General features: G+C 26.6%; 1 protein-coding gene across 6 annotated transcripts in view; it reads right to left on the bottom strand.

The window, feature by feature from the left end:
* The window catches only part of LOC111677722 (GATA zinc finger domain-containing protein 14), a 92,444-nt gene that overhangs the window by 26,312 nt on the left and 54,286 nt on the right, over positions 1-11,846 (bottom strand). For all 6 annotated transcript variants that reach the window (XM_023438910.2, XM_023438909.2, XM_046947439.1 and 3 more), the window contains one exon: positions 8,599-8,782. In XM_023438910.2, the coding sequence (XP_023294678.2) occupies positions 8,599-8,782 (184 nt within the window). The remainder of the gene's footprint in view (positions 1-8,598; positions 8,783-11,846) is intronic.

Genomic DNA, 11,846 nt, shown 5'->3' with positions numbered 1-11,846 from the left:
TCTACCACGCTAAAAGTTATGCAAAAAACTGAAAACCCTAATCACATGCTAAAGTTTTCAATTTCAAGAAAACGAAGTTTTTTTATAGTTTATTGTCTAAGAAGCAAAGTTTAATAGAAATAAACGAAAATAAAAAATAAAACTCACACAAAATAGTTTAAAAGATGACTATAATTTAGTACAATTTAGAAAGGAGATTTTCAGCTAACAAAATGTAGTTGTGCAAATTGTTAAATTTAAATTTAAGTTTAATTTTATTTTTAACTTTATAAAATTGTGTATAGCCAGTAAATACCTATGTATATACATTTAAATTATATAGTTTTTAAACTAATGTTTTAGTTTAAATATAAAAATAATGTGAACGGTTTTGTTATAGGCGGTCATAAAAGTCCAAATAGTCATTTAATTATGGTTACTCAATGATTATTATAATTATTTTAAACATTTTTGCTTAAATGGAAACCATAAAAATAATGATTTAGTTATTTTGTTTTTTTAGTATAAAATGTTAATGCTCAATATGCAACACGTTTTGATTAAATACTTTTTAATTTGTATTTTTAAATTTTCTAGAGTCTGCCGAAATTAAAATTAACATTACAAAGGAAATATTTGTATAAAAATAAAAATTCTTCTATATTTTTATAATTCTAGGTTTTTGTTTTGTTTTAACAAAACAACTGCCATGACATGTGTTTTTTTTTAAATTATAGATTATAGATGGATTTATTAATAATTCTATTGAAATATTTTGTATTTATTGGTTGCCAATAAAATGCAAAATTTCATCAATACAAACCAGATCATCTTCTTGTACAGGAAGTGTTTATTTTAAACTACATATTGCAATTTTAAAAACTACTACAACATTGTTAAATGTAAATAGAGTATGAATTTTCAAATTTTATTAAACGACTTTTTAATACACTACAAAACATAGCTTTAAGCCGTGATTTCTGACAAGATAGAAGTTATAGTCGGGCGAGCCATTTATTGTTTAATAAATCTGTGGATATTTAAGTTAAATTTTGAAGGGGTTTTTTTTATAAGGGCTAGGGCAAAATGAGGCCCTATAATTACAAAGTTCTTGAGGGTCATCAAGGCTAGTATTGAACTTGGTTTTGCAGCTTTTTGTCGAGATACGAGTATAATAAACATAATTCTGAACTTAAAATCCCCCATTCGGCGGGTTCAGTTGTATGGTGGCTAGGTAAATTAGTGGACTGATGTTAACCATTTTCAAAAGGCTTCGCCTACGGTACCATAAAAGATCATGTGTCAAATTTTATTGAATTATCTACAAAATTGCGACCTGTAGTTTGATTACAAGGTTTAGAAGCCCTATTCGGAGGTTCAGTTGTATGGGGGCTAGGTGAAATAATAAACCGATCTTAAATATTTTCAGTAGGCATCGTCCTTGGGTCAATAAAAGATCATCTACCAAAATTCATTGTCTTAAAAACTGCGGCCTGTAGTTTGATTACAAGGGTATATGGACGGACAGACGGACATAGCTAAATCTATTAAAAAAAGATTCTAAGTATGTAAGTAAATAAGTAAGGAAGTAAGTAAGTATGTAAGTAAGTATGTAAGTAAGTATGTAAGTAAGTAATTAAGTATGTAAGTAAATAAGTAAGTAAGAAAGTAAGTAAGTAAGTATGTATGTAAGTAAGTAAGTAAGTAAGTAAGTAAGTAAGTAAGTAAGTAAGTAAGTAAGTAAGTAAGTAAGTAAGTAAGTAAGTAAGTAAGTAAGTAAGTAAGTAAGTAAGTAAGTAAGTAAGTAAGTAAGTAAGTAAGTAAGTAAGTAAGTAAGTAAGTAAGTAAGTAAGTAAGTAAGTAAGTAAGTAAGTAAGTAAGTAAGTAAGTAAGTAAGTAAGTAAGTAAGTAAATAAGTAAGTAAGTAACACTGATTAATTAATTTGCATTACATTCATCAGAATGAATCATATCACGCGTTCTACGCTTTCTCGCAACCTACGAGTCTGTCAAAAAAGTAGAATCAATGTATTTGTATGCTGATTCTATGACAATACCGACATTCTACTTTTATAAGCGTCACAAACAGCGCACGAACATGTCAGCTGATTTTGACATTTTATATTCTTTATTAATGTAAGTATTTGAAAATATTCTAAATTGTTTTATTTAATTCTATATGTGATAAGCTAATAGTATATTCAACAAATAAATGATTCAGTTAAAATGCGGGATGATTAATCCCTGATCTTTTAGATGCATTCAGTACATGTCATTTTACTTTTTATTTGATCTTGTTTTTGGGAAAATTGTTATTAAATGCTATATGCAGTTGTTAATAATTCAACATCTACTATAGGGTACATAACGAAAACCATCTATGTATTATAAAATAAATTGTTAAATATCTTAATTTCAACATAACTCAACTGCAGCATTGATCACTAAATACACAATCAACCATAAACCATGTATCAGTTACAAAACTTTATTCAGTTTTGTAGAATCTATTGTTCAATAAAGTTAAGCAAGGAAAAAACCAACAAGTTACTAATTGACAGTTTAGTTAGTTGTCAATTTTCATTGTTTCTTTCATGTACAGGATGTGCGTACAACTGTAAACTTTTTTTTAGAGGTTTTTTCTATAACATATGTAAATATTCTATGGACAGTTTTTGTTTGTTCTTCAAACTACATGTGTAAACCGTTAAATTAACTTAATTGTTTTTTTTTAAACTTAGAATAACCATATTGGGAAAAATTCTAAATGTTTGTTGTTGTTATTTATATTTTTAGCACGAGTTTGTTTTTTAACCATTTACCGGTTGTTGCAAGTTGGCTTTTTAAATCTTGTTTTTTGAGCAGAATTTAGATTGTGTTTGTTTTTGTTGGTGTTCTACAACCTTGACATGTTGGTACAATAACGTTATGTGTGCAATCTAGATTGTGTTGTTCTCAATTTACGGAAATAATTTAAAAGATGTTGGAGTTCGAGATATCTAAACTGGTATGTTAACTGACAACTTTAACATTTAGTTTTTATTTTCAAAATGTGTCCTGTTTTTTTCTGGAGTTAATGATTGAATTTAATTGTTTGAAAATTCTTTGTACATTTATCATAGATGTTGTTGTTCTGATAAAAATAATCAAGTTTTTCCATAAAAATTTAATGCAAGAATGGTATGTAAGTCTTTATAATCTATATATACTATACTACCTACACTTTTATGTGTAGCGAACATTTCAAAATTACTTTCGGAAGAGATTTAATTATAGGATGGCGATCCCTTTAAGTAAAATATACATCAAATAAACAGATTTAAATTTTTGAATATATTCCAAGGACGATTTAAAAATTTTATTATTAAAGCAACCATTAAAGTTCAAACTGCAATAATATGGATACAAAAGGATTTTTTTTTTTAATTTTTAAATCAATCTGTGATCTAGAATTGATTATGTAATAGCTAAAGCTATTTTCCACTGATATTTTGTTAGATGCAACCCTAAGAGTTCATTCGATCGGAAAAGATCATATTCAAATTTACACAGACGGAGAAAAATTCGGAAGTTGCGGAACAGGTTTAGTATAATATCATATTTGTCTGTCATTGCCCTTAAAAGGCGCTTTGTCCATCATTCATTTATTAAAGAAATAAAGATTTTTGAAAGCAACTTTATAATTCATAAATAATTGTTATCATCACAAAACTGTATCGCAACTGGACCCAGATGAGCTAATGTTTAAGTCGATTCAATAGATCCATTAATTTCCAATATAAAGGTCACCGAGATTGAACCTAAAACTCCTCATATATGTTAATTATAGATAAGATGTCGTAAATTTATTAACATATTCTAAATATTGGAATATACTTGACTTTGGGTCCCATATAAGGTTTTTAAGGAGCCACTTTAATATTTCAAATCGACTAATGAACATTAATCGCTTTCAAATCGATTTATCTTAATACCTGCATCAAGTTTCAAAGAATTGGCCCATTATGATGATCTTTATAAGTATGTGTTAAGAAAATATTAAATCAGTAGATCTGAGATAATATAACAAATAGAGTTTTTAAATTATATCGGAGCCACTTTAGTGTCAATATGTTTATTTAGAACAAAAAGTAGGCGGACTAGCGGTAGGGGCGTGGCACCACACACTTTTACAGTTTGAGTTCTAAAATTTTGCACGAAGAACTTTAAAATCCATATTTTGGATCATAAATTGGCGAACTACCAATAAAGGGAGCGGCATACAAAATTTATCTGGGAATCTAATAGAATTAGATTTTTTTAAATTTTGCATAAAGGATTTTAATATTCACTTGAACACTTTGTAGAAAAAAGTCAGGACTTATATTTAGGGAGGGCTGGAACCCCCAGCAAGAATCATCAAATTTTACATGAAGAACTCTGACAATCAGGTGAATATTTCGCGAAAATTGATCGGGCTTTGAAGTGGGGGTGCTTTTAACACCTTCCATATGAATTAAATATAAAATTAAATATAAACATAATCATAGCAACTCGTGTAAATATGGTCCTTCGCCCATCTTTAAACTGCAACGTTTGACTTTGTTTTCTTAACATATTTCTGAGTAAGACCATAAATATGTGTGCTACTAATATGAAAATATTTCAAATGAATTTAAGTGTAAAATTTAGCACACCCGCTTTCAATAACAGTCTTATTAATTTTTCTCCCAAAATGACATATTAGATAAATACTAGTTTCGGCCAAATAGTAAAAGTAATTTGAGAACTCGATTTTGAAAAATGAAAATGTCAATTTATTGTTTATTTCATAAATTAACTAGCAAAAAATATTTTCTCTCATTAATCTGACTTAAAAACATTCTCAATAAAACGATGTCTGGGAAATTAATATACAAATACAAACTTTTAACCGTTAACATGCTTAGACATGCATACACAGTGAATAGAATTGTTGCTTAAAATCAAAATGGAAATCACAAACGAATGAAAAAGAATTAAATAAATTTTAACATTTTACCAGCAACCAATATGTAAAAAAAACTAATCAACTGTGTTTTTTTGGCAATTGAACTTGCAACAATTGAACATGTTGGTTGACAGTGGCGCGTAAGAAAGCCGACTTTAAAAAAATTGGAAAAACTGGTTTTGGCACCTATTTAAATACTTGTACTTGGCTATAAAAAAAAATTAAATGAAATTTAACACAAAATATACATGTACACACTTGTATTACGATTTAGATCACATTCAGTTTTTTTTTTTACATTTGTAAACGCCTTTTGTTAAACATTTCGGTCAAAAAAATAAATGTTAATTGTCATATTATGTTGACATTTCTCTTTTGGAAACTAGATTGGTCTAAATGTTTGACAAGATGTATAAATTTCAAAGAAAAGAGATTTTGACAAATGATTTGTTAAGATTTTTAACAGTTTGAAATGTGCAACTAGTCAACTTTAAAATTTAATGCGAATTGAGGTGTTCTACTAAGTTATTTCATATTTCTGCATTTTAACTAAATTTAATTAAATATTTTAAAAACGGGAGAATTTAACTTTTAAAATATAATCGATATTAATAATATTAAAAAAACATGTTCATAATAAAATCTCTCTCTAAACAATGTATCCTCTGTAGGCAGCTTAGAATAAATTAATGGAATTTGTCTAATAGGAAAATGTTGGCGCACCTTCTTATTGATTCAACTATACACAACTAAGAAAATTACATCAAAAATGACAACATCTTTATGGATTTGTTAAATGTCTTGTAAATAAAATTCTAAGAAAAATTGTCAATTGAATTATCTTGAATCATTAATAGAAAAGTTTGCTAGAATTCCATCTTGTAAATACTTTTTGCTTTTTCTCTTGATTAAACATAAATATTAAAATGTTTTAAACGTAACCGAAACGTCAAAGCAATTACCGGCTAATAGGACTTTAAGTGATTTTCTGAATGGGCTGATCCTCATGGAAGTCAATAAAACGATTTATTAATTTACATTTTACATGCCAAGTACATTACTGCAGTTAGTTTGAAAGGAGAATGTACATAAATACATTAAATCCGAAGAAATACACCTAGGCCACTATCGGGCCTGTTGTGCGCTCCTTAACCAGTGCCACAGGTGGAAATCGAACCCACCACCTCCGGTCTACCAGACTAGAACACTAACCTACCATAAGCCATTACTGCAAGTTCGCCATTTTCTATATATCTATGAAATTTATGAATATAACAATGTGGAACTAAAAATACGGCCGTTATTGTCTAAATGTTTACATTAATGTCAGAGTTCTTCATGTAAAATTTGAAGATTCTTGCTCTAATAGGATTTAAGATATACGAATTTTTCAATTTAAGTCATGTGGGACCTTTAAGATCCTTAGATAAAAGTCCGAACTTTTTCCTCCAAAATGTTCAAAATTTCAAAAATCCATTCCCAGATAAACGAAATTTTGTATTTGATTCATGTGCCAAGTTCCCGATTGAGTGTCCGCCCGTTATACTCTAAATGTTTACATGAGTGTCAAAGTTGTTCAAATAAAATTTGAAAATTCTGACTCTAAAAGTTTCTTAGATACACAATTTTCTTTTTATACCCTACACCATTTTAGTGGGGGCTTCAGTCCCTCCAGATGGAAGACAGCTGTTTTCTCTTGAAAATGTTTAGATGAATATTTAAGTTCTTAGTGCCGATATAGATAGATAGATAGATAGATAGATAGATAGATAGATAGATAGATAGATAGATAGATAGATAGATATATAGATAGATAGATTAATGGATGGATAGATAGACAGACATATGGATAAGATTTCAAAACAAGTGCATTACTACAGGGTCTATTTTTAAATGTATTTAAGAGATCACTAAGCTTTGAATTAAATTCAGGTCCGATAATGGACTGATTAGCCCATTAGTCTTGAATCAATATTTATTGGGTTTGTGCTGATGTTTGTAACATAGAAAAATATTCGTCCTATACCCACCTTAAAGTATACCAATTGCTTAGAATCATTTTTCATTCGATTAAGCTATGTCCGTCCGTCTGGCTGGCTGTCCATGTAAAACTTGTGCGCAAGGTACAGGCCGCAATTTTGAAGATAATTAGATGAAATTTGGCACACACGCTTCTTTTGGACCAAGGACGAAGCCTATTGAAAATGGTCTATTATTTCGACTAGCCCCCATACAACCGTACCCCCCAAATAGGGCCTTTTGGCTTATAATTAATTTAAATGATCTATTATGTTAACAAAAGTCGACAAAACTTAGTTTTTTAGAACTTTAAATGACACTACCGATTTTTGTAATGATCGGGATTCATTTGATCCTATCCCCCATACAAACTCCCCTTCAGAAAAAGACTTAAAGGTCAAAATTCACTTACAAACACTAATAACACTTTTAAATTCTACATAAATAATATTGAAGAAGACGTAACTCCCCCTACCAACATTTTTAAGGATAGGGCCATATTTTGCCCTACTCCCCTTTGAGCCCTCTTGTAAAAAAATTCTTTTTTTTTGCCAAAATAAAAGTAAAAATACTTCGAAATAAAGTTAAAAAACAAACCAAATGCTTTATTTTTTTAAATAATCCCCATTTTTAACATACATACTGATAGGTGTAGGGTATCATATGGTCATTCATACTTGTTTTAACATAAGTTATATAGTGATAAGTAATTTTCAGTAGAGGACCGTAACTGAGGGCTTAACAACTTGTTCGACTAGTTGCGGAGAGAGCGACATAGAAGGGGCTTATATCATAGAAGTTTAATGGGAACTTGATTTAGTTATGAACCATTCTTATTATAGTGATGTTTTCAAATGTTATCAAATGTTTTCAAAAAGTACATTTTTTCCATTAGAGAGTGGGGTTTATGGGATCAACAATGTTCCGAAATTCCGAAAAATAAATTAGTTAGATTTTGTTCCTACAAGTTTATGATGAATTTCGTCACTATACTGGTATTTTAAGGATAGTTATGGTGGTTAGAACCGAACCAATTTTAATTAAATATGAAGATTTTTTTAACACTGGATAAGTTCAATTATGATTTTTGTTACTATAAAACTTATATTTGTCTAATTTTATTACTTTGAAATACATTTCTAAAGAGGATCTTATATGTTAAATAGGATTAATTATGAACCGATCCTCAAAAAATTCAGTAGTTATAAAACTTGGTGATCTCAATTCAAATTAAAGAGATTTTCCAAAGAAGGCCTTATATGAAAGGAAGGATCAATTAGGGTCCAATGTCGGTTCCAAAACCATTCGAATTTTTGAAAATATTTCGATTAAAAACCGTACATGTCATTTTTGTAATTGGTTTGTAACAAAAGGTCAAATTTATAAAATCATGTTGATATTACTACTATCAACATGACAATAGCGGCATACAATTTCAAGTGGAATTTAATCCGTCTGGGTACTTATAACGCTATTGGTTGTTAACGTTAAAAAAAAACTATTAAAAATTATTATTCTCATTACATTTCTTGTTTCCTGAACTTGGCTTACAATTTCGTTCACAGGAACGTGAGAAATTTTGTTTTCTAATTAACTTTCGCACAAAAAAAAGAAAATAATTATTGACTTACCATCCATTTGACACAATCCAAACAGCCCATTTGTGAAGCAGCATGTATCGGTGCCATGCCATCGCGTGCTCGTACATATAATGAGCCGCCAGCTTCAAGCACTAAAAATTTTAGAACCTCCAAATGTCCCTCTTGTGCTGCCAAGTAAACTGGTGTGACATCATTGTCCATTTGCGTATTGGCGCTAAAGATACAAAATATAAAAGATATTGTTGTAATTAAAAATAGTATAAAGTTGTAAGAAACTTTTTAAAAATAAATGTTAATTAAAACAAGCAGCCGAAGTATAAAAAAAACTAGATTCAAGTAGAATTATTTTGGTTTTATTCTTTTGCTTTTTCTCTCTCGTCGTCCAATAAATAGTGTGACAAACATAAAGTCTGAGAAAAATGCTGGTAAATTGGCCACAAATGTTTTGCTGGTTTTTGGTTAAGTTATTTAAAGAAGTAGATTTTTATTTGGTTATTTTTTGGTTTAGTTGTTGCTCTTGTTCTTGTATTTAAAAATAAATAATTGCACTTTTTTTCTATTTGTATTTTTAATTGACGCGCTTTTTTCATTTTTACTTGCATTTTGCTTAGATACTTCCACTTGCTTATAATATTTGTTTTTTTTTTTTCAACAGATTTTCATTAAATTTTTCTTCTTTTTTTAATACAAGTACAATAAATATTTTTAATTTGTGTGCTGTGTTGTTCGCTTATCGTTGACTAGTTCTAGATTTTCTGCAGGATGCATTTAGAAAGTAATGAAACGGGTGAAAAACACTTTTTTCCAAATGAAAGTTTTGTTGGCAAAACGAATGTATGTGAAATATTTCAACAAAAAGCAACAGTTTTCATGTAAAAATAGTTAAATGAACTGTTAAAGTGACAACGTTTAATGCAAACAAACAAAATACAATTTCTTTAAGTTAAATGGAAAGAAAAATAATCGAATAAGAAAATGAGTTTCATATATTTTATATTTGTATAATGTTTAGAAAACACAGTTTTTTAGAATGTTTCCAGCTAAATCTTTACTTACCCAGTAAATAGGCAAGTAATATTGGTGCAAAGTGTAAGTACTTACGTTTTAGGTGAATAACTACTTATTTTTGTTAATTTCATCTTAAACTAAAACTGATTTAATTAACCGATATGTCATCGACATTAAAAGAGATAATTTTGAAAATTTTCCCCCATATTTTGTAAAACACTTCAAAATATTGAGTTGAAAATATTTTCTTACAAATTTTTGAAAATACAAAAACAATTTGTATGAAAAATTAAAACTCTCATTATTTAAAAAGTGAACTTTTCCAACATTCCTTAGAATATGAAAACTTTTCAAACATTTGCTTGAAATAGAAAAATCTTCAAACATTTTCAATAAAAAGAGGATTTTTTTTTAATTTCTATTTTAAAATTTATTATTGAAAGATTTTTATAAAAAAATTGTTATCGAAAATTTTATATAAAAAATTTGTCAACAAAAATTTTCTTCAAATCCTATAAAGAATATTGTTAACGAAAAGTTTCTATAAAAAGTTTTCTGTACAAAAAAATTGTTAACGAAAACTTCCTAAATACATTATTATTATCGAAAATTTCCTTAAAAATTGTTATAGAAACATTTCTATGAACAAATTGTTATCGAAATTTTCCTTAAAAAAATTGTTATCAAAATTTGTCTATAAAGAAAATTGTATCGAAAATTGTTTTATATAGAGAAAATTTTCTATTGAAATTAATACAAATTTTTATCGAAATATTTCTCTAAAGAAAATTGTATTCAAAATTTGTATATACATTTTTTGCGAAATTGTTCTGTAAAGAAAATTGTTGTTGAAATTTTTCTAAATAATTTTTTTTAACAATTTTTTCTTTTAAAATTTTGTTTTCCAAGTTTTTCAATAATAAAATTTTTTAACGAATTTTTTATAAAGAAAATTATTATCGAAATTTTTCTATAAAAAAGTTGTCAAAATTAAAGTTGTCAAAATTATTCTATAAAGAAAATTGTATCGAAATTTTCCTATAAGAATATTGTAATTGAAATCTATAAAGAAATTGTATCGACATATTCCTATAAGATTTTTCTAATCGAAATTTTTTATAAAAAATTGTTATCGAAATTTTCTTAATTTTTTATCAAAATTTTTCTATAAAAAATTGTTTTTTTTTTTTGGAAAAGTTTATATAAAAAATTGTTTTCGAAAAGTTTATATAAAAATTGTTATCGAAATTTTCCTATAAAAATATTGTTATTCAAATTTTTTATAAAGAATATAGTTATCGAAATTTGTCTATAAGGAAAATTGTTTTCGAAAATTTTCTATATAAAATTAATACAAATTGTTATCTATATTTTTCTATAAAAAAATGCAAAAGAAATGTTTCTATAAAAAAAAATTTAACGGGTTCTTTCTATAAAAAATATCAAAATTTTTCTATAACAAAATTTTTAACGAATTTTTCTTTTCAAAATCATTTAAGAATTGTTATCGAAATTTTCTTATAAAGAAAATTGTTATCAAAAAGTTTTCATTAAACAAATAATGTTATCGATATTTTTCTATAAAGAAAATTATAATCTAAATTGTTCTATATAGAAATCTTTTAACGAAAGAGAATATTGTTATCGAAATTTTTCTATAAAAAATGTTATGGATATTTTCCTATAGAAAAAAATGTTATCGGAATTTTCCTATAATTGTTTTCGAAAATTTTTTATAAAAAATTGTTATAGAAATTTTCCTATAGAAAAAATTTGTTATCAAAATTTTCCTACATAAAAATTGTTACCGAAATTTTTCTATACGAAATTTGATATCGAAATTATCTAAAACAAAATTGTTATCAAAATTTTATAAACATTTTCTATAAACATTTTTTATAGAAGTTTTTCTATATAAAAATTTTTATAGAAGTTTTTCTATAAAAAAATGTTTATAAAAATTTTTCTTTACAAAAAAAAAAAAAAAATTGTTATCGAAAATTTTCTACAAAAATATTGTTATTTTTCTATAAAAAATATTTATCAAAAATTTTCTACAAATAAAATTATTCATCAAAAATTTTCTATTAAACTATATTTATCAAAAATTTGTTATCGAAAGTTTTTTAAAAATTAATTAACATTTTTTAATAAAAATTTATTGAAAATTTTCTTTAATTGTATGTTTTGAAATTGTCTGTAATTCTATAAAAAATATCGATTATTTTCTAAAAAATAAAAAAATAACAGTTTTTTCAAAGTTTCTTCAA

Source organism: Lucilia cuprina, chromosome 3 (assembly GCF_022045245.1).
Source record: "Lucilia cuprina isolate Lc7/37 chromosome 3, ASM2204524v1, whole genome shotgun sequence".
NCBI lineage: Eukaryota > Metazoa > Arthropoda > Insecta > Diptera > Calliphoridae > Lucilia > Lucilia cuprina.
This window is presented reverse-complemented; position numbering and strand designations above follow the sequence as displayed.